General features: G+C 48.0%; 1 protein-coding gene across 7 annotated transcripts in view; it reads right to left on the reverse strand.

The window, feature by feature from the left end:
* IFT80 (intraflagellar transport 80) overlaps window positions 1–24,832 on the reverse strand; it is a 102,886-nt gene that overhangs the window by 48,875 nt on the left and 29,179 nt on the right. For all 7 annotated transcript variants that reach the window (XM_078785277.1, XM_078785273.1, XM_078785275.1 and 4 more), the window contains 4 exons: window positions 22,229–22,293; window positions 15,652–15,775; window positions 15,384–15,531; window positions 12,338–12,509 (listed from right to left, as the gene is read on the reverse strand). In XM_078785277.1, the coding sequence (XP_078641403.1) occupies window positions 12,338–12,509; window positions 15,384–15,531; window positions 15,652–15,775; window positions 22,229–22,293 (509 nt within the window). The remainder of the gene's footprint in view (window positions 1–12,337; window positions 12,510–15,383; window positions 15,532–15,651; window positions 15,776–22,228; window positions 22,294–24,832) is intronic.

The raw sequence follows: 24,832 nt of genomic DNA on the forward strand, positions 1-24,832 counted from the left end.
CACCCTCCTCCTCTTAGGCACGGCCCGGGCCTACAACTTTTATTTTTAGTGTGACACGTAGGTGTAGTTCCCTCTACTTTTAACCTGACCCTGAGTGCGACAGTTTTTTAAAACATAAATAAATGTGTCCCGCTGCTCCATTGCACCCTGCCTAACAGACTTACGCCACAGTTAACCGAATCGCGGAATGGTCTTCAAACTATACACTGACGGTGGGGAGCATTATTTACAATGACTATTTTTATTTACAAAACTAACCCAGGACCTGTGATTGTTCTTTCTGGGGGGGAGACAGTCTGCTCTGCATCAATGCACCATGAAAGCACCCAAAAACGCACCAACACACACCCAAGCACCAATCGGTGCAGTCACCATTGTTCATCAATGTTCAACCACAAAAAATAACCAAACAACCCCTAACCCTGCAGGTGATCTCGTGCTCTTCGGCTCCCTCTGCTGGTTATTATTATTTTCCTGGTGTTGTCATCTTCCCTTGCTGGCGGCCTATTTGCAATAAAAGAATGCACCTAACGTGTCCGGTTTTATTTTATTTATGGCCCACAGGGGCCGACTACGTGTGGTTCACCTGTGGGGCATCGGTGCCCTGTGGCCAAGGTCCGCCAGCAAGATTTCGGGCCCTCATGGCCGGTGCCAGCAGAGGGGCCATGCCCCAACCCATGGGGTCCATAGGTGGTGCTCGGCCACAGACATGTGGTCCATAATGTGGTGCATCGATGCAGACAGCTGGTTCTGGGAATTTCGGGCGCACAATGGCCGACCCACGCACGCTCCCCTCGGCACCCAATGGCGCACAGGTCATGTGGGAGACAAAAGGGGAAAGACAAATGAGCGAGGGGTAAGGTCACAAGGGTACACGTCAATAAGGCAATGCAAGGCGAAATGCGTACGGAGGGCGAAGTGAGAAAGCTCGTCCCTACCGTACGTCACCCCCCTGTCACCTACACTACCCTTGCCCTTACCCCATATTTACAAAATCTACCCATTTACAAATTCGTCACTACTGTCACGTCTTCCCCATATTTCTCCTATACCAAATTCGTCTCCACAATCCCTCTACTTCAAAATTTGCCATCATCAATTCATCATCAATCCTCATAAGGAGGAAGAGATGGAATTACGCACAATGTCACACCCACGTCATGATGCGTCTCACAATCCAAAACATTTGCATCAAAAATAATTAAACATGGCATGGTGTGGAGTACCTGTCACCTCAGGTGAGTGGATGCAGATGGTGCGAGGAGATCCTTCATCCTAACTATCCTCGAAATGATTTTAACACACTTTACACTACCCGGGGTCTCTCCCTGCCAATCCATTGGCCAACTTACACTATGGGTTCTAAAAACCAATTCCCATTGACCAAACTGTGGTGCTTCTCAATTTGGGGTCTCACTCCCCCGATTCATCTCCCGGTGCCCTCGCACAATTTCTGGGCCGCGACGTGTAGCTCTCCCAGCAGGTCTACCCACCTGCACACCTCCACCACTGCAGTTGCCACCTGAGCTTACCTAGCTCCTCACCCTAACCTAACTAACTGGGGAAGGCCCTCTCCTGGCTCTGTCACCCCCTGGTGCCCTCTGGCACTGGGCTACCCGGGTCCGTCCTCCGGATCCTCGGGCCCCATCCACAACTACCGGCTCCCAGAGCCCACCTGCGGCCTCACCTGGCCGACATCCTCACAGTGGTGGAGTGCCCAAACCAACTACACACACTAACAGGCTACACGCCCAGCCATTTCCACAACACTAATGCACCCATCCAAAGACCATTCTTTCACTCGCACCACAGATGCCAATATCCAACCACAATTTACCTGTACCCTCTACCTAACACTTACACTACCCGCCCCGGGTATCCGTGATGGGGGTCCACTCTTCCCCCATTCACACCTTCGCACCATCCACTCCACTCCACAATTTCCACCATACTCACTCCACGACCATCCATTCCAATACTCCATACCATTTATTCCATACACCTGTCCTCCATTCACCTGTCGTTGCACACCTGTGCAATCATACCCGGTGCCACCTGCACCCTCCTTTCTTCCTGGACCATTTGGTCATCACAATACACAATCACCTTTACTCACTCATACACTGCTCCACACACCTGTTCAGTTGCACACCTGTGCAATCACTCCTGTTCAATCACACCTGTTCAATCTTCAAACACACGGAATCATCTCAGCTAACTACTCCCCTCTGAAACTTGCGCTTCCCAGTCGTCCCTTTAAACTATTGCGCTCCCACGTCATTATCATCCACACTAAACTACCTGCGTCCCCACTACAGGTATCAGTCACTTACTAATCTTAACGTTACCTAATGTCATCTCTAGATCCCTAACAATATAACCTAACCCACCCGGGCTAGTTTTCACTGCCATACACCCCATAAGCTATAGCGCATTTGCCCCACGTTTGTGAGGGATGACAGAGTTGCCATCCCACCACATCGGGCATCTCCCACTACCAATTTTGCACATCAAATTTCAACAAATCAAAAATTTGCCAATCACTACTCATCATCTGCCAATCATTACTGCCAATCCTTTGCCAATCATCAAATTTTGTTTTTTTCTAATTTTGGGTCCAAAACACTAACCTCATCACACAGTCTACTCACTAATGCCTCTCGGTGCGCCAATCCCTGTCCAAAGCCCGGCTTCGTAAAGCCGAGCAATGAATGCGGGTTGTTTGGTGCCAGCGGCTGGATACGTCCCGCATTCGGTGCAGGGAAGGAGGTTTACCCGGGCCGAGATCCCACGCACCATCTCGGCACGGAGCCATCCCATGGCCCGATCTCGACCTGCCGGAATGCCTCAACAAAAGGTGGTCGCCATGACGACCCTTCCTATCGGGCTGCCCGCTCCGCCTAGTGGAGCACGGACGCGGCCGTTCAAAGCGAGGCCCGGCATGGATCGCGTACGGCGGTTCTTTCGAAACCGCCGTGGTTCGGATCCCCGCTGGTCCTCGCGGCACGCGAAGCTGCCCGACGCGCACAGAGGGCCCGATTCGGCTATAAGTCGTTCTAACCTCTAACCCAGTTACCGTCGATGCTTCACCTGCATGCTTACATGCATACGCTACCCCTTTCTTGCTCATACCTCCAGCTGTTCCCATGCTCCTCGTACCTTTCCTTACACACCTCGGTACACTCATTCCGCTCACCGACTTGGTCACACACCTGACCACCGAACACCTTGGCACACATTCGTCGCTCGCACACCTCACCAACACACCTCTTCGCGCCCCTTCCTCGGTCACCTCCTCTGTGACAATCACAGGTGTGCTTTCACTCGCACACCCAACCGCGTGCCTCACTACCAATTCCAGCGTGCATTCCCACACACGCTCTACCATTCCAAGTGTGCTTCCTTTCTCACCTGTCACAACCAACTCACGCTCCGTGTCACTCTTACTACTCTCACCTCCACTCTTGACAGCGCACTCACCCTTACTCTCGACAGCGCACTCTTTCCTCATGCACCCGTCCGTTACACACCTTTCTCGCGCACACTCTCCCGTTACACCCTCTGTAACACTCACCACAGGTGTGCATTCTTCCTTACTTTTGACAGCGCACTCTTTCCCCATGCACCTGTCCGTCACACATCTTTCTCGCACACCCTCTCCCATTACATCCTCTGTAACACTCACCACAGGCGTGCATTCTCCCTTTACACCCTCCGTAACACTCCTCACTACGCGCTTCCATGTGCTCCCTCGCACACGCGCTTCGACCAACTCACTCTTGACGGCACACTCACTCCTCGGCGTGCACTTTTTCCTCACACACCCCATGGTCGGACATTCTCGCACACCTCTTTTTTCGCACACCAGACCTGTCGCACACTTCACCAACGGCCTTTCACGAACACCCGGATCCAAACCAATCCCCAAGCCGACTGAAGCTTTCCTCACATCATATACATTGCCACTCACCTCCGTACCTCGTCGTCGCACCTCCTTTGCCACCTGCAAACTCTTTATTCGGTTAGTGAGCATCACATCATGAGTTGAGCAGGGACTTTGTACATTTTCCATTTCTCCCTGCAATTCCCGGGCTACCTCCGTCATCTCTTCAATTTCAATGCCCACTTCCGCTTTTTCTTTACTCACCTCGACGACCGCTGGCTTTAATAAAACACCCTCTACCTCATCGGTCGCCGGCTTTTCTAAACCCCGTGTCGCGATTTCTACCCCCGTCATTGTACCCGTGCTTTCCTCTGCTTCGCTCAACCGGCGCTTCTCGACCCGCTTTACCTCCTCGTGCACCCCTGGGACCCTTTCGCCCAACTTGCGGTCTCTGTCCCTCTGCTCCCTTTCCTTCCTATCGGCCCTCATTCCGTTTATTGTTGCTTCAATTTGCTCACTCTGAGCCTCCATCCGGTTCCCCATTTGTTCCATTCGCTCACCCTGAGCATCCATTTCCTTACTCAATTTCTCCCCGTTTATTCTCAGCATCTCGGCGAATTGCGCCATGAAGTCCCCCACATCAAAGCCCGCTACTACGGTCACGGGCGCGGCAAAATTTGGTGCCGCTGTAGCTACGTGCGCGAGAGCGCCATTTTGTGCACCTGATACCCCCTCAACCACACCTTCTTTACTCTCCTCCACCCTTTCCTCCACATACATTTCCCCGAGGTCCTGGGTCGATTCTACCCCGTCTATCTCTCCCACCGGCATCCCGTCGCCTTGACCAGCCATGGCGCGATTTCAAAATTCGGGTTTTGTAAAACAAAACAAATTTCGGCCGCTCCAAATTGACCAAATTTTTTTTTTAGATGTTTTAAAAATTTGGTTCGGGCCCCGAATCTCACTCCCAGACACCAATTGTTGCAGACGCGGTTTTAGATGTTAGTTTACCGAGCGGTTTGGTATTACCGCGTCCGAACAGTTACTCCCCGATTAGAACCCGATCCCGCCCGACGTTGACCAAATCGCGCTATGCTAAATCAATGAAGGAAAGGACACAACGGCTGGGATAAATGCAAGGACACAAGGGGTACAGTTCTCAAGACCTCCGGAGGAGGATATAATTGGTGATGCAGAAACGGGTAGATTACACGGTAAGAGGTAAAGCACAGAAAAGATGGGCACTTAGACACAGTCTTATCTTATACCCGACAGACCACAGACAAACGGGACAAGACTGACTTACACAGGGATTGATGGCAAGGAAGGACAGGCAGTCGATAGCACAAGGTGCACCTTGGCTCAGGGGCAGAATCAACACGGTCCGGTCCAGAGATGCGGGGAGGTATTTCAGCGCTCGGAGGTGACGTCTTCTCTCTCCAAGCTGAGGGCGCATCTGACGTCACCTCCCTCTTCCTGCGCATGCTCAGCGGGGAGTGACACGCCCTCGGCTCGTTGGCCCCGCCCCAGATGGGATCGGTCCGCCGCTTCTATTGGGTGCGGGGGGTTACCGGGCTCCGCCCTTGACGAGGATGGCGGGCACGCCTTTCTTCTCCGATTCGAGCACATGTTCAATGGCGGTTATTGGAGGGGAGGTAATTCGGCAATCGAGGCCCGGCAATGACGGAAGGGGATGTAAAAGGAAATGGAGATTTTGGGGATGGGAAGGAAAGGGGATCTATTCTCTTTCACTGGTGCAATGGAGTACTTCAATTAATGGGAGACACAGCCTTACTCTAAAACACAGAATAAGAGATAACTATCAACAGGGGTATTCTATTATTTGGCTGATGTGTATGCTTGTGGACTAATTATGGGATTGTGGCGGACACAAAAGCCCACTGGCGTGGTGACATCATTCCACGCACCAAGTGGGCGGTGGCCACGCCCGAGGGGTAGGCGTGGCCTCATGATATACACCGGGCGACCAGCCCAGAGCAGTTGAGTGTTACAGTGTGCTCTTACAATAAAGACGTTTATATGTTACCGCTTGTCCGCTTCCTCCTTGCTCACAAGCAGCGCGCGTAACGCCGCGCTTTACTGGTGACCCTCGACGTTGGATCTGCCGTAGCGATCCTTCCGAACACGACGCCATTGCAATGGCCAACGACAAGGCAATGGCGATTAAACTTCCCGAATTTTGGGAGGCCCAGGCCGAAGTCTGGTTCGTTCAAGCCGAAGCCCAATTTCAGCTTCGGCGCCTCACCAACGACGACCTGCGCTACTGCCATGTCGTCGCCTCCCTCGGGCCCGGCACGGCCGCTCGAGTTGTGTCCGTCCTTCGCCACCCACCGGACGGCCACAAGTACGAGGCACTCAAGCGGCTACTCCTAGCCACGTTCGGCCTCACGGACGACGCACGGGCCGACCGCCTCCTGGATCTCCCCGAGCTCGGTGAGACGCGCCCGTCGGTCCGAATGGACCATATGCTGTCACTGTTGGGCGACGAAGCCCCCGGTTCGCTATTCCGGGCGCTTTTCCGGCGCCAACTTCCAGCGCAGGTTCGCCTCGCGTTGGCCGGGACCGAGCTAACGGAACCCCGAGCATTGGCAGCCGAGGCGGACAGGTACTTCGCCGCTTCGGACACGCGGGCGAGCGTCGGCGTGGCCGTCACGGCCCTCGACGCTGATGTTCAGCAGCATGTTCCACAGCATCAGCTTCTACAGCACGCTGATGTTCAGCAGCATGCTGATACGCACCTCGTGAACGCCGCCACGCCCCGCCCACCGCCGCGGCGAAAACCGCCACCGCGGGGAAACCCGCCAACTCCACCGGCCTGGCGGAGCCAGCCGCGCTCCTCCAGCTCCACCACCTGGTGCTGGTTCCACGCCAAGTTCGGCCACGAAGCTCGGCGGTGTCATCTGCCGTGCTCCTTCAACGGGTCGGGAAACGCCCGGGCCGGCGCTCAATAGTGGCGATGAGCGCCGGCCGTTCGAGCAGCCTGCTGTTCATAACGGACACCTTCCCCGGGTGCCGTTACCTGTGCGACACGGGAGCGCAGGTGAGTGTCATTCCCGCCGGCACGTCAGACAAGCACGCCGCGGGTGGGGGCTCCGCGCTGCTTGCCGCGAACGGGACGCCCATCCGTACGTACGGAAAACGCTGCCTCTCTCTGCGGTTTGGAGGGCAGGTTTTCCGATGGATGTTCGTCACCGCCGACGTGCCCATGGCACTGCTTGGCGCGGACTTCCTGTGCGCTAATGGGCTCCTGGTCGACGTCAAGCGCAGACGGCTTGTCCAGGCCGAGACGTTCAGCTCGCTCGCTTGTGCGTTGCCCAGCTCAACGAGCGGCTTGCCAAGCGGCTTGCCGAACGATTCGGTTCCGGCCACGTTGGTCTGTACGCTTCCGGCAGCGGACGCATTCACCCGCCTCCTCGCCGGCTTCCCGGCCCTCACGCGGCCCACCTTCTCGGTGGGGGCCGTCAAGCACGGGGTGGCCCATCACATCCCCACCGTCGGGCCACCGGTCTACGCCCAGGCACGCCGCCTCGAGCCGACGAAGCTGGCGGTGGCAAAAGCGGGGTTCGCTACCCTGGAGCGACTCGGCATCGTTCGGCGCTCAGAGAGCGCTTGGGCGTCGCCGCTGCACATCGTGCCGAAGCCCGGCGGGGGATGGCGACCGTGCGGGGACTATCGCCGTCTCAATGACGCCACGACTCCCGACCGCTACCCCGTCCCCCACATTCAGGACTTTTCCACCCGTTTGGCGGGCAGGTCCTTCTTCTCGAAGGTGGACCTCATACGCGGCTACCATCAGGTCCCCGTCAGACCGGAGGACGTCCCGAAGACGGCGGTCATCACGCCATTCGGACTCTTCGAGTTCCTGCGCATGCCCTTCGGTCTGAAGAATGCGGCTCAGGCGTTCCAGCGACTGATGGACAGCGTCCTGTGCGACTTGGATTTTGTCTACGTCTACCTGGACGATATCCTTGTCGCCAGCGCGTCCCGCGAAGAGCACCTACGCCACCTCCGCACGCTCTTCGAACGCCTGGGCCAGCATGGCCTGATTGTGAACCCCGCAAAGTGCCGGTTCGGTGCCGCCACAATCGATTTTCTGGGGCACCGTGTCACCAGGCACGGAGCCGTCCCCCTGCCGGCCAAGGTGGAGGCGGTGAAGGGGTTTCCGCGCCCCCGCACGATCAGAGGGCTGCAGGAGTTCCTGGGCATGGTGAACTTTTACCATCGGTTCCTGCCCCGTATCGCCCAGCTCCTGCGCCCCCTGCACGAAGCTCTCCGAGGTAAGCCGGGCAAAGGCGACGTTACCTGGACCGAGCAGATGGACACGGCGTTCACGGGCGCGAAGCTCGCCTTGACTAACGCCACCATGCTCGCGCACCCGGCGCCCGATGCACCGATCGCCCTCACCACCGATGCCGCGGACTACGCGGTGGGCGCGGTGCACGAGCAATGGGTGCGTGGAGCTTGGCAACCGCTGGCGTTCTTTAGCCGGCAGCTTCGCCCGCCCGAACGCCGTTACAGTACCTTCGACCGCGAGTTGCTCGGACTTCACTTGGCGGTCAGGCACTTCCGCCATCTGCTCGAGGGCCGGGCGTTCACTGCCTTCATCGACCACAAGCCGCTGATCTTCGCGATGGGCAAGGTCACCGAGCCGTGGTCGGCCTGGCAGCAGCGTCACCTCTCGGCCGTGTCCGAGTACACGACGGACATCCAGCACGTCGCGGGGAAGGACAACCCGGTGGCGGATTGCCTTTCCCGGGCCGTCGCCCACGCAGTCCACCTCGGCATCGACTATGCCCGGATGGCAGCGGACCAGGCCGCTGACCCCGACGTCCAGGCCTTGCGGACCGCCGTCACGGGCCTCCGCGTCACCGAGGTGCCGTTCGACGGCGCGGGCGCGGCCCTCTTGTGCGACGTCTCCCTCGGGCGTCCTCGCCCCATCGTGCCCGCGGGCTGGCAGCGCCAGGTGTTTGACGCCATCCACGGCCTGTCCCACCCGGGCGCGAGGGCCTCCCAAAGGCTGATCGCCGACAAGTTCGTCTGGCATGGCCTCCGGAAGGCCGTCCGCGGCTGGGCCAGGACGTGCCTCGCGTGCCAGCGCGCCAAGGTGCACCAGCACACCCAGGCCCCGTTGGCCCCGTTCACGGTGCCGGAACGCCGGTTTGACCACGTCCACGTGGGCCTGGTGGGACCTCTGCCCCCCTCGCGGGGTTTCACCTACGTCCTCACCATGGTGGACCGCACCACCCGGTGGCCGGAGGCCGTGCCCTTGGCGTCGACAACGGCGGCCGATGTCGCGCAGGCTTTCATCGCCACCTGGGTCGCCCGGTTCGGCGCCCCCTCAGACATCTCATCCGACCGCGGCCCCCAGTTCACCTCGGAGCTCTGGGGGGCGGTTGCGCAGGGGCTCGGGGTCCGGCTGCACCGAACCACGGCCTACCACCCCCAGGCTAACGGCCTGTGTGAGCGATTTCACCGCTCATTGAAGGCCGCGCTCTGGGCCACCCTCCGCGACGGCGGCTGGGTCGACAGGCTCCCCTGGGTCCTGCTGGGCCTCCGGACGGCGCCCAAGGAGGACCTGCGCGCATCCGCGGCGGAGTTGGTCTTCGGGCAACCGCTGCGGGTGCCGGGCGAGTTCCTCCCCGACTCCACGGCACCATGGTCCGCGGCACAGCAGCGCTCCGCTCTGCAAGAGACCGCCCAGAGGTTCGCCCCGGTGCCAACGGCATGCCACGGGCACCCACCGACGCACGTCGCCCCGGAGCTTCGCACGGCGGAGTACGTCTTCGTCCGCCACGATGCCCATCGGACACCACTGCGGCCCCCGTACGACGGGCCTTTCCGCGTGCTGGAGACCGGGGCGAAGCACTTCACCCTGGACATCGGCGGTACTCCTGACTGCGTTTCGGTAGACCGCCTCAAGCCGGCCCACCTCGATGTGGACCATCCACCGCCAGTGGCCCGACCCCCACGTCGGGGCCGCCCTCCTGCGGGCGGACCCCCGGCACCGCCCAGCCCCGCCGCCACGACGCCCCCCGGTCCTGCACCCATCCCAGGGGCAGCCAGGGGCATCCCACCTGGCATTCCTGCACCCCGGACGCCGCCGATCGCCAGGGGGCGCTTCGGCCGGGTCATTCGTCTGCCCCGCAAACTGGCCCTCCAGGTGCGCGGGAATTCTGGGGGGGCGCGTGTGGCGGACACAAAAGCCCACTGGCGTGGTGACATCATTCCACGCACCAAGTGGGCGGTGGCCACGCCCGAGGGGTAGGCGTGGCCTCATGATATACACCGGGCGACCAGCCCGGAGCAGTTGAGTGTTACAGTGTGCTCTTACAATAAAGACGTTTATATGTTACCGCTTGTCCGCTTCCTCCTTGCTCACAAGCAGCGCGCGTAACGCCGCGCTTTAGGATGCCCTTTCACCTTTACACAGCTCCGGAGGTAGGGGGGCGCAGAATAAACAATAATAATAATAATACAGCACACAATAAAAAATATATATACAGTCCTCATATCCGCAACAATATATATATATATATATATATATATATATATATATATATATATATATATATATATATAAATTTTATATATAAATATATAAAAATCTATTGCACGACCATTATCTTCAAAATATTCCAGCAAATGTGAAAAACAATCACGTGAATTCATTTGTCTATCTCTCTATTAACTTTAAATAAACACTTATTGATGCGACATACGAAGTCCCTATTAAATGCTTTCTCCACTACATACTGAATTTAATCTTACTGGCCTACAATTACCAGCTCCTTTTCTCAAAACTATGATTAATTTCCCCAATTGATACAACTACAGTATTACTCATTTCCCATGTTCTGGTACACTCTCTTATCGAAATCTGTAAAATGTGAGTACAGTACTGTATAAGATATAAAATACTGTATATCTGCAAGCACACAATAAGCATATTTCTTTATCTCCATCAGCATGACCTTTGCATGTCCTGGAGTCCTGGAGTTTTTATCTATTATGAAACGTCCTGTTTCCGAATTTGCTTTATACTATTGAACTGCAATCTAACTGCTTATCTTTTCCTCAAGCAATACCACTTGTTACATGCACCACGGAAGGTGGATGGAGGTTATGTTTTCACCCCTGTTTGTCTGTTTGCCTGTTTGTGAACAGGATATCCCAAGAGGTTGTTGTGGACGGATTCAGACGAAACTTGGTGGAGAGGTTGTGTGTGTGACAAGGAAGAATTGGTTCAATTTTGGTGAAGATTCGGATCTGGATTGTATAATTTTTAAAGTGATTCTTCACCATTGGCAGATACGGCTAAAACCGATATATAGCAGGATATCTCAAAAAGGTGGGGACAGATTTGGACGAAACTTGGTGGAGAGGTTTGTGTGTGATAAGGAAGAGGTGGTTCAATTTTGGTGAAGATTCGGATCTGGATTGTATAATTTTAAAAGTGATTCTTCACCATTGGCAGATACGGCTAAAACCGATATATAGCAGGATATCTCAAAAAGGTGGGGACAGATTTGGACGAAACTTGGTGGAGAGGTTTGTGTGTGATAAGGAAGAGGTGGTTCAATTTTGGTGAAGATTCGGATCTGGATCTGTATTCGAGAATTTTTAAGTGATTCTTCACTTTGACAGATAGGGCTAAAACCGACATAGAGGACGATATCTCAAAAAGTTGTGGACAGATCTGGACGAAACTTGGTGGACAGATTGGTTGTGTGACAATGACTAATCAATTATATTTTGATGAAGATCTGAATATGGATCTGGATAGGCGATTTTTTTTTAATTCCCTCAAGCGATTCTTCACCATTGACTAATAGGGCCAAAGACGATAGACGGATAGAGCATGATATTTCAAAAGGTTGTGGACAACTTATGACAAAACGAGGTGGATGAGTTGGTTAGGTGACAAGAACAAGCTCATTCGATTTTGGGTCAGGTCCGGATCCAGATCAGTGGGATACAAAACGTAAACTGTTCAGCCTGGCAGAAGTATGCTCTCTACCGAGTGCCGTTCTAGTTGGTTCTGTTACGTTTCCTGACCTTTTCTCTGTAAAGGGAGATGCCAATTACTTAATTTTAAAATCCTTGCCAATTTACTAACCTTTGCCTCTTTTTGAAGATATGGACTTAGTAATCCGATGTTGACCTCTGTAATCACTCTGAACTATACCTGATCAGTCCTACTTATTGTTGTACCTTCCTTTAAAAAGCTGTAATTTTCTGCCTACTACTGCAACAGGAGAATAACCTCAACATCCAGAAATTATTTAAAATGCATTTTATATTGTTGTTGATTTACAATTTTTTTTATCTGGAGCTCAAGTTGAGCTAGTGCAACTCTTTTTGAACCTCATTTGTAGCAAAGAAAATACAGAAAAAGAGACAGAAGCAGAAAAACAAAGTAAACAAGTCACACACCTTGGTAGAACGACAGAGACGCAAGGCAGCTGGCCATAGTCCCCGTGTGACTTGAGTATGCAGCAGGTCAGAGTAGGGCAAGGTGTGCAATTGTATTAGAGCGCCGTCGGCACGACGCACTTGCACCATGGAACCAGAAAATGACAGCAGCTGTGCTGCCTTCCCTACCTCACTGAACATGAACCAACACAGAAAAATATGCACGTTATTGTCTTGTAGTTATACATCGATGAATACAAGATTCAAATCACACATTCTTAGGAAACAAACAACAAAGTGCAGTCAAAATCATTTGTAGTAGATAAATTATAACTGTTACTGTTATGGTTAATGAAACTAGCAACGGTACCCGCTCTACGGGCGGGGCTTTAATCGGGAAGCCCAAATGAAAAGGCAAAATATCAGAAATTGAAGGCTTTTTTTATTTTAAACGATTCATATAAACATCCATTGAATCATATCACACGCAAATCATCAAAATCTAAACAGTACATGGCACCAATTTTGAAAAAAGATTGAATTCTGCAAAACGGAAGCGGCCGCCACACGTCTTTCTCAGTCGCACGTTTATGTGTGAAGAGTGCGTGCCGCATCTGTAACACGGAAGCGGCCGCTACACCTGTGTCTCAGTCGCTTTGCACACGCTGCCGTGTTACTTCGGAGCCGCACGTTTATATAGGAAGTGTTCGTCAGGAGTCCATCTACTCTCTCCTGGTACGTAAAATTTCAACAAAAGCCACATCACTGTTCATATCAGTAAATATTATTCCATCGTGTTTGGAAAAACTGGAAAATTGGAAAATTGGAAAACTTGGAAAACTTGGAAAAACAATATAGCCTATTTTACTCCAGGGGGTCCTAGGATTACACACCCAAAATATCGTTGTGATCGGTTCAGCCGTTTTTGCGGTACCTTCGAACGGACAGACAGAATTATAGTAAGATGCCAAAAACATTAAATTCAGCCAATAATTAAGTTACGACAGCTCACACCCATAGTCATCAGGAAAAATAAGTAATTCTTATGTATTTTTTTTTGCGATGCTCAACCTATAGGAACGCATACCAAATATCAGTTGACACAAATAGAAAAATAAAGAAATATGTCGTGCATAGCATGCAAAATCCCTAAAATAAGTTGTTGGCCTATGATGACCTTAAAAATAATTGGAGGTTGAATTCAGTGACGTGGTATGCAAATCCTCTGAAAATTTCAAATCAATCGGATGAAAATTGAGGATTTTAGAAGTTTGGCCTATGTTGACCTTTTGGCCTATATTGACCTCAAAAGTACTTGGTGGATTCAGTGTCCAGATATGCAAAGGCTCTTACAATTTCAAGTCAATCGGATGAAAATTGCAGCTTTTATAAATCTGGCCTACGTTGACCTTTTGGCTTATGTTGACCTCAAAAATAGTTGGTGGTTGAATTCAGTATGCCGATATGTAAATCCTATTCAAATTTCAAGTCAATCGGATTAAAATTGAGGATTTTAGAAATTTGAAAAAATGTGGTTGACCTTTGGCCTATGTTGACCATTTGACCTCAAATATATATAGGATTTTGTCGGACCACGAACTATACCATTTGGTGAAGTTTCGTGAAGATCGGTTTAAAATTGTGACCTGTAGGCAAGTATAAGTGAGTGGACAAACAAACACACAAACCAACAAACAAACACACAAACACACACACAAACCGGAGTGATCAACATACTTGCAAAAATATATATATTTGCCAAGTCACAAACAGACAGACAGACAGAATAACAAACGCAACCGACCAATATACATGAAAAATCTTCGATTTTGCAAGTAACAAACAAATGAAAAATCACTCATAGAGTGACACTTGGCAAACTAGAACGGCACTCAGTAGACAGCATACCTCCGCCAGGTGAACAGTTTACATTTTGTATCCCAGAGTAGACCAGAAGATCACAATAAAGAATCACATTAAATCAAAATCATCCGTTCACAACTTTTTGAGATATCCTGCTATATATCGTTTTTGGCCCTATCTCCGAATGGTGAAGAATCACTTAAAATATTCTGCTAGCCAGATCCGAATCCAGATACTCACCAAAATCCAATCATTTCGTCCTTGTCACATACGCTACATCTCTGCCAAATTTCGTCCAAATCCGTCCACAACTTTTTGAGATATCTTGTTCACAAACAAACAGACAGACAGACAGACAAACAAACGGACAGACAGACAGGAGTGAAAACATAACCTCCATCCACCTTTGGTGGCAGAGGTAAATATAACAAAGTAGAATGACACTCAGTAGACCATCCTTTTGACCTCTGAAATAGTTGATGGTTGAATTCAGTTGGCTGATATGACAATCCTATTCAAATTTTACGTCAATCAGAGGAAAATTGAGGATTTTAGAAATTTGAAAAGGTTGTTGACCTTTTGGCCTATGTTGACCTGTTGACCTAAAAAAAAAAATAGTATACTGTCAGACCACTAACTCTACCGTTTGGTGAAGTTTTGTGAAGATCGGTTTAAAATTGTGACCTGTAGGCAAGTATAAGTGAGCGGACAGACAAACACAAACACAAACACACAAGCAGAGTGATCAACATATTTGTCCAAAAAATTTTTTGGCCAAGTAACAAGAAAGAAAACAAACGGAGTGAAAACTGAGTACTCCCTTTCAGTACGAGTCATCGCCGGGCCCCCAAAAGTGCCCAGCGATGACGTCGTGCAGTGCATGGAGATGGAATAGGGAAGGAGCGGTATACAACAAAAGAAAAGTAGCCTGCACTGGTTGGGCCTTGACGTGTGCCAAACTTTGTAATGTAATGTGACACTGCACTAGACACTGACATGTCACATTTCACTGTCTCTCTCTCACACACTCACTCACACACACACACACACACACACACACACACAAACACACACACACACACACACACACACACACACACACACAAACAGTGCGGTGCAATGCCATGGCTTACAATGCTTTGTCGTGCCCCTATACATCAACTTTGTTGTGTCCAACTCGTGTGCCCACCAACAAGCTCCTTACGGGAAATCATGATGAGTCTGCGTCAGTGGCAGAAGCTGTGGGTCAATAAAGGCAGCTCCAGGGCAAAGCCACAGCAAAAGGGCACGATCTTGCATACCGCAGAGTAGGCTGGTCTCAACATGCCATGCCAAACCACTCACTGGCCCACCTGCACAATCGATAAACAAATATTATGGTCAGTGATACAGTAACGGCAATTCCAATGCCAACCAAATAGAACTAGTTTAAATAGGTAGGTAAACAAAAGAGGTGTTTCATAGATGCATACCAATTCTGATGATAGTTGAGAGGCGCACATGCACCAGGTACACATCCTGATTACAGTCCACAAAGGCCAACTTCCTCTCAGCAGGTGGCCCAACTTGCTCCAGGGCTACCTCCTGCACTTCCATCTGCACAGAAAATAATTAAAGGTGCGACAAGCAAAGCACAGTGCAACAAAATAACTTTTTTAAATACAGAGATTGAGGCTTACAGAAGAGCATAAATTATAATTTTGTATTGTAAAGCTGGGCTGGCAAGATGGCCGCGAAGCCTTTGTCATCAAGGCTGGCAGGACACACACAAGCCACCTCCACTGCCTTCAGAAAGTATTCACACCCCTTGACTTTTTTCACATTTTGTTGTGTTACAGCCTGAATTTAAAATGGATTAAATTGAGATTTTTTTTGTCACTGATCTACAAATAATACCTCATAATGACAAAGTGGAATTTGTTTGAGAAATTTGTTTAAAATAATTATAAATGAAAAGCTGAAATGTCTTGAGTCAATAAGTATTCAACCCCTTTGTGATGACACTCCAAATTGTCTGACCAAACGGAGTAACTAGGCAAGAAGGACCTTGGTCAGGGAGGTAACCAAGAACCCAATGACCACTGACAGAAATAGAGAGATCCTTGGCTGAGATGAGAGAACCTGCAGGAAGGACAACAGTCTCTTCAGCACTTCACAAATATCCGCTTTATCAGACCAGAGTATGCGACGAAAGATTCTGTTTGATGAGACGAAAATTGAACACTTTGGCCTGAATGCAAAGCGCTACATCTGGCAGAAATAAAGCACAGTTTATCACCCATCTAACACCATCCTGACCATGAAGCATGGTGGTAGCAGCATCATGCCATGGGGATGTTTTTCAGCAGCAGGAATTGGAAAACTTGTAAGAACAGAGGGAACAATGCATGGAGCCAAATACAGGCAAACCCTTTAAGAGAGCTTGCTTCAGAGTGCAAAAGACCTTATATTGTTGCAAAGAATTACATTCCAACAGGAAAAATACCCTCAGCATGCAGCCAAAGCAACACTGAGATGGTTTCAGAACAAGAATGTGAAAGTCCTTGAGTGGCCCAGCCAAAGCCCGGACTCGACTCCCATTGAGAATATATGGAAAGCCTTGAAGATTGTTGTTCACCGACATTCTCCATCCAACTTGACAGAGCTTGAACAAATCTGCGAGGAATAACGGGAAAAACTCCTCAAATCCCGATGTGCAAAGCTGATGCAGACATACCCAAGAAGACTCGAAGTTGTAATCGCTGCTAAAGGCGCTTCTACAAAGTATTGACTCAAGGGGTTGAACACTGATGAAAATTAGACATTTATGTATTTCATTTTTAATTATTTTGCAGGGATTTCTAAAAACAAAATTCCACTTTGACATTATGAGGTATTAGGTGTAGATCAGTGACAAAATATCTCAATTTAATCCATTTTAAATTCAGGCTGTAACACAACAAAACGTGAAAAAGTGAAGGGGTGTGAACACTTTCTGAAGGCACTGCAGCTGTCTAGCCTGGGTTTGAACCTCAGCCCAGCTATAGACTGCCATCCCAGTGTTTCACCGAGAACAAATTCCAGATTCTTGCCCTAACTACTGCTGGGAAGGCAATGGCAAATCGCCTAGTATAACACTTGGTAAGAAACTCCTTTGGCAGCACCGATATTCTGTAACAGATGACAGTACGTTACATCAGCATCAGAATTGTAAAGTTCATGGCACAATGTCGATTTTTCTATGACATATCAATGAAACCCGACCCAACTCTGACAATGGTGGTTGCAAAGTCATGACCGATGGATTCACAACTGATGAGGCACTGTGCCGAAGAAGGGCATATCCTAATGATTTGTCCTGGTTTTCAGCTTTAACGTTGGAATCAAGATTCGGGTGACCCCCTTCAGTGGACTTATCGTCCATTTTGCCTGAGACCCGAGATCATCTTGTTTCATTGGGATCGTCGCCAACTCTTCGGTGTGTCAGAAAAACACTTTTTCATGCAAGTATATGACCTTCCATCGCATGTATATTTCATAGGTAGTTGTGTAGCACTTTGGATCTATGACGACTTCATAGGTGAACAAAATTTTCTTCACAAATCATTTTAATGGCACCGTAGGAAAAACAACGAGGGTTGAACAGTTCCCTTGATTGTATACTTGTTGTTCTGGTGCAATGTCACCAATGGAATATGTTTGTACAGCATGCCATCCTTCAAAGGGGAGGTGAAGTCAATCGTCCAGTTTGCAACCATGTGCATGAGGAAGATTAAATTGTCTCTTTTGGATAACATGGATAACAGCCTGGCAGGGTAACATGAGCTGGTGACATTGCTTTTGGCTAGTACTACGGGCCTCAGACAGCATGAAAGACACTTGCCGAAGGCTTCCACAAAGGTTGAGATCAGGCAATCTATGAAAGGGAGTCAAAAGGTTCCAAAATGAAGCAAAAAAGAAGGAAAATGTAGCACAAATCGATATTAATTTGTTTATGTTGTTTCTGGCGCTTGTCACATATTATTTGCTTAGCAGTGAATTTCCTGCTGATATTTTTTTTATTTTTTTTTTATTAGATGTGACATCATCTTTTTGGCGCTGAATTCATTTTCCCAGAGGAAAATCGTTTCGACTCCCCTTCGTATATGGGGACCAAGTACAATGAAAATGCAGCACCAGTTTGGATTCATTTTTGACCCTGTGTGTGTTACTGTCATGGCGTTACTGTGGCCCTGTGTGTGTGTGTGTGTGTGTATGTGTGTGTGTGTGTGTGTGTGTGTGTGTGTGTGTGTGTGTGTGTGTGTGTGTGTGTGTGTGTCTGTACTTTTTCGCACAAAACAACCATGCCAAATCTTCCTGCCATTATGGATTCCCTGGCCTCTGCCACTAGTCCCATCCAAAAAAGACGAGAGCGAAGTCGATGGCATGCCACCACAAATCCACATGCTTCAGCAAGGTTGAACATGTCAGAACTAATCATATGAACTATGAATCATATAAACTAATCATACATCTACAAACTTCACTCTCAATATGTCTCTCCGAAAAGACCGACGGGACAACCCTCCCATCTACTTTCTGAATAATCCTCTGCAAGAAGTTCTGGCTTTTGGGTCTCACTATCTGCCATGATCTTTCCAGGGAAAACCACATTTCCAAGCTGGCCTCCAAAGCCAGCAGCCGACTGGGCATCCTCCGTCGTGCGAAGTCCTTCCTTGGCACACCTGAGCTCCTCACCACATACAAGGCTTTCATCCGCAGCTCAATGGAATACTGTTCCCCCCTCTGGGCCGGTGCTCCTGCCTCACACCTAGCTCGGCTTCACGATGTTGAAACCAAAGCTTTCAGAATCAGTGGAATCTCCCGTGATGAAGCTAACTCCGAGGGCCTTTCACTCACTCACCACAGGCAGGTTGGTGGTCTTTCTGTCTTCTACCGACTCCTCTCCGGCCTTGCTCCCCTAGCTCTCTCTGTGCTCTGCCCCCCCAATATTCCTTCAGGTCGCACAAGATCTGCCAGAACCCCCTTCTGGTGAAATTGCCAAAATAAAGACTCTCTGCTCACCTTTACCCTTTCATTCCCCTTTTCTCCCACCTCTGGAACAAACTTCCTCACTCTCTTCAATCCCACTCCTCCCTCCAGGTCTTTAAAACAGCTGTTCACCACCATCTCTTATCTTCCCCCATCCAAAACCTTGATCTTTTCTACCCCCGTTAATTCACCCCAGGTCTACTTTTTTGAAATACCGACGTCTTTCTTGGAAGTCCTTGCACTGTCCATGTGTTTTATACCTTTCCCCACCCCCTTCCCCCCCCCACTCCCCTTCACATGCATCCTCCCCCCAAGCACTCTCCTTCCCACAGATCTCCCGATGTCCCTGGTCTCCAATGTTGTACTTGTGTGCTTTCTCTCTCTCCCCATCTTGTCTCCCGCTCCCTTTATCATATGTTTTATGTGTCAGTTTGTGTTTTTGTGATTACTGTTAGCTCTTACACGAGCCTCGATCTTGTATACAAATATATATATAACAAAGTTGAAAAATGGTGAAAGATTCCACCAGGAATGACCCAATATCAAATTTGGAGTTCATTTTTTTCCCCCGTTTTGACCCCTGCGACTCTTAGTCCTCAACTTTAGGGCATAAACCAGGGGTCAAATCCAAGAAAATCGTTATAAAATTCATGTGTCCCCCAATATTGACTGCATATACAAAGTTTCATTTAAAAATGTTTTAAAATGTGCCCGTAAATACATTTTCTGGTATTTGACCTTTTGACCCCACCCTAGGGGCTGGACAGACGGAGCCGATTACAATATCCCCCCATTTTTTTCAAAAAGCATGGGAATAAAAATAGCAATAGAAAATTTTATTGTATTTTTCCTCAAATGTTGTATGGTCATCTGCGCTCACTTTACCATGTTTAAGAGCAACGAATCTGAAAAATGTAACAGAGTTCTTTGACCATGAGGAACTGAACTGGCACAATCTCTGTGGAGTGTGCACCGAAGGCGCCCCAGCTATGCTCGGAGCAAAAAGTGGCTTCCAAGCGCTTGTTCAAAATCTATCTCCAGGCATCATTTATGTTCATTGTCTGATTCATCTGCAAGCTCTTGCTTCAAAAACCCTTCCATCTCATCTTCAGGATGTTCTTGAACAAGTCATAAAAATTGTGAACTACGTTGTGAACGTGTGAACGTGAACTACGGAGTTTGCTCATAGCGCCGACGGTAGCTCGCCTACTCTTTGCAAAGGACACCATGGGATCGTCAACGTCCACCAATCAATGCTGGCAGATGGGATGCCCAGTTTAACGTCCATCGGAGGGACGGCACACACATTGACGAATGGCACTCTGCCTGTGAAACACCGCCATGACCGTTTATAGCGGGGTTAGCATTCAAACCCAGCCTAGACAGCTTGGATGCGAGTGTGCGTACCTCCAACGGACATCCTGCCGGCCCGTTCAGTCGATTCGGATAATAAAATATCTTAGCTGTAACAATGTCATCAAGGAATTCGTGCAGAAGAAGGTAGGCCTGTAAATTGGTCTTATATTATAGGCCTGCCAGTGAATTATTATCAAAGGTGAGGGAGGAGGGGATATGGTTGGGGTGGGGGCAATTCAACTCGACATATTTATTTAATGAGAACTCACTATAATTGTCATTGATATTAATACCAAGGTGTCTACCATTGTTATTCCAACGAAGACATAACAGCTTTGGCAAGTCAGGAAGTACTTTGAAGTAATGATTTGAAGATGCATTTTAAAGACACATACTAATTATAAACATTGTAAATTGGTCTGAATCATGACAGGTTCATATTCCACACACAAGTAAAAACCCACAAGTTGAGTCAATGTATTATCTGTAAAATGACAGATAAGCAATGGTTTGGATAATAAAGGAACATCAAGTGGTATTGAATAATACTTCTAACCGAGGAGGTACCTAGTTACCGAACTATTGTTACCTAGGAGACATGGTGAATGGAGAAGGTGGATCAGACTCGGCAACGGTTGCTAGAGTGAGATGTCCATGGAAGAAGTTTCGGGAACTGAGTGGCGTGCTGATGAGGAGGGGAATGTCGTTGAAGCTGAAGGGAAAGGTGTATGCTGCATGTGTGAGAAGTGTTATGATTTATGGGAGCGAGACATGGGTAATGAACGTAGAGCAGCAACAAAGGCTGGAAAGGGTGGAAATGCGAATGGTTCGATGGATGTGCGGAGTATCATTGAGAGAGAGGAAGACAAACGATGAATTGCGAAAAATGATGGGAATAGAGCTTGTGATGGATGCTGTGAAGAGAAACAGGTTGAGATGGTTTGGTCATGTGTTGAGGAAGGATGAAAGTGACTGGTTGAGAAGAGTGATGGAAATGAATGTAGAAGGAAGTAGAGGACGGGGAAGACCGAGAAAGACTTGGCTAAAGATGGTGGAAGAAGAAATGCGGGCAAAGGGGTTAACAAGGAGAGATGCAGAAAATAGGGCAAAATGGAGAAGATTGTCATGGGCTAACCCCCGATCCCCCCGGATCCCGAATTAGCCCCCCGGAGTTAATTCAGCGATCGATCGGGATTCGAACCCAGGATCCTAGGATCCCAAGCCGGCACCCTAACCGCTAAGCCAACACCAGGCCTGGATGGGCCTAATGGTCTCCTGCATTTTAGGCTCTTGGGAAAGGGCTCTTGTAAGGGACCATACATTATTTTTTATATTATTGTTGATAACCTGTACTTTTCCAATGTGCTTCTCTCCAGTCTACAATGTTCAAAACAGTTCATTGAGAACTGATACTTCAATTGTCAGTTTGTTTGTTTTCTTATTTTCCAAACATCAAGATCACGCTTGGTTGTCCTGGTTTTTATGACAATGCCAGAGAAACATGGGGATGTCACACACTATTGTTCCATCTTAATTTACGATTAATTACTACATCATGGCAGTTGTTTACATCATTTTCGAAACCCCTTAAGCCTAGAAGTGTTTTTCATAATTCTCAGTGAATTTCTCAGCATCGACGAGTGTTTAAAATTCTGGCAAACATTATGCCAAATAAGATCCCACCTTGTGCTGTAGAGGTTTCTTTATCCCCAGGGGACGTCCGGTCACTGTGTCGAACAGGTGAACAACTACACAAAGAGAACACACATCAATATCGGCCACGTCACATTTCCACAGAATAGGCTAGCGAATATATGTTGAAAAATTGTGAAGTACAATACAGCCATTGAGTTGTTGAAAGTTTGAACACTTAAGAATGGCTGCTTCATTATCTTTCCAGTTAAGTGCTATAATGTCTGATGAATCAAATTGTGATAAGCATAAAAGCACTTTTTATCAAGCAATCCCATTAAGTTGAACATAATAAGACAAAGTTTGGGTGAATGGAATTGATGTTTCCAGCTAAGGATCCTTTTATTTACCTTCATCTCAATGGCTTTTCGATACATGTACATGATACATGTGTATATAAAAGGAGCCAAGCGTGCATCCGTATGTCCACGCATTGCTTGGACAGTTTGCCTCATTCTGCCCACAATTTCTACAATTTACCCTTTAGAAACATTTAGAACTAGAATCCGGGCACTCGGTAGAGCGCATACCTTCGCCGCAGCTACTGTTCTGTACTTGGCATGGGAGTGTATGCGATGTGAAACTTTATGTGAAATGCGATCGATTTTTAAAAATCAGAATTTGAGCAAATCTGTTTCATTCGTCTGTTAATATGCCTCCCCGATTGACAAATCTGCAATTTGAATTTCATTTGAGGTTGAAATGATTGCGGGAGATCGCGTTATAGTGATGACGTCTTGGATGGACATCCTCTTCTTCAGTCGCTCATAACTTTGAGTGAAATACGATCGAGTTAAAAATAGTCAGAATTTGAGCAAATCTGTTTCATTTGTTTGTTAATATGCCTCATCTCTTGACAAATCTGCAATTATAATTTTTTTTGAGGTTGAAATGATCGCGGGAGATTGCGTTATAGTGATGACGTCCTGGATGGACATCTTCTTCTTCAGTCGCGCATAACTTTGAGTGAAATACGATCGAGTTAAAAATAGTCAGAATTTGAGCAAATCTGTTTCATTCGTTTGTTAATATGCCTCATCTATTGTCAAATCTGCAATTATAATTTTTTTTGAGGTTGAAATGATCGCGGGAGATCGCGTTATAGTGATGACGTCCTGGATGGACATCTTCTTCTTCAGTCGCTCATAACTTTGAGTGAAATACGATCGAGTTAAAAATAGTCAGAATTTGAGCAAATCTGTTTCCCAAAATCTAATCAAATGTGTCCCGTATAATAACCAATCATCCCACCAAATTTCATGCAATTCGGTTGAATACTTTTTGAGTTATGCGATTAACATACACACACACAGACATACAAATAAATACACAGCGATCAAAACATAACCTTCCGCTTTTGCGAAGGTAATTACGCTTTACAATCACCCTGTAGAATCCTTTAGAACTTTAGAATTTACCCATTAGAACCCTTTCGAACTTCAGAATTTACCATTTAGAACCCCTCAGAACTTTCGAATCTACCTTTTAGGACCTTTTACAATCACCCTTTGGAACCCCTTAGAATTTACCCTTTAGAATTTACAATTTAGAACTTTAGAATTTACCCTTTAGAATAGTGGTTCCCAAATCCATGGTCGCAACCCAAATGAGGGTCATGACGGTGTTCCTGAGGGTCACGGGACGGTCTCAAAAAAAGAAATATTACAGTGTTATAAGGGGATTCCTTCACTGGCATAGTATGAAGGATTATTGAAATAGTAATTAAAGTAGAATAATTGTGGATAATATAGCATCTGTTATGTTTGGAATTCACGTGTTATAATTCACATGTAATTTATGTTTGGAATTCACATGTTATAGTTCATATGTATGGGAAACGGAAATGACAGTTGGTTTTGGAGAGTGAGAGGAGCTAAGGAAAGACAGGGTTTTTGAACGCCTATTTGGCATGCTGTGCTGTGTTGAGATTTTGGATAAAACCGTTGACGTTACCATCAAGTACGTTTCGAGTAATTGCTGGATACAACAGCATTCATATACGCTTAATATAATAATGTTCAAGTCCGCACACATCCAATACTCTTGCGACAAGCAGACCAGCGAGGAGCCTGTTGTTAAGTATCACTCTCATCTGAATGCGATATTATAGGTGGCGCTGTAATTTTAGCGTTTTGAGCTAAATTAATTATTGAATGCACTGTTTTTATTCGTTAAACGTTTTTATTTAAATTAAAAATCAAACATTTTAAACATTCATTAATGGTTCCAGATGAGATTTATCATTGGAGTTTATTTTATTATATTCTGTTGCCAAAATTCCTTTTTTATCCTGAATCATTCAAGAATGTTCTAGAAAACAAATTTTTCACATATAAGAAATTCGATTTTCGCATGTGTCGACAGTTTCACAATCTGACAGTCGTGCTTTCACTTGTTTACTGGAGCCTGAGATCTAGTTACTACAAACAAAGTAAGTATTGCCTGCATCTTACTTGTCTTTATTGACGTGTGATTTTTTATGAATGTTACTGTGTGGAATCGAATAATATAATAATTAATAATAATTAACTTTACAATTGGTTATTTCTAACTTTTTGAACAATTTCCAATATTTTCTAAAAATGTTATAATTTA

The sequence above is a fragment of the Myxine glutinosa genome, chromosome 10 (assembly GCF_964187855.1).
Source record: "Myxine glutinosa chromosome 10, kmMyxGlut1.1, whole genome shotgun sequence".
NCBI lineage: Eukaryota > Metazoa > Chordata > Myxini > Myxiniformes > Myxinidae > Myxine > Myxine glutinosa.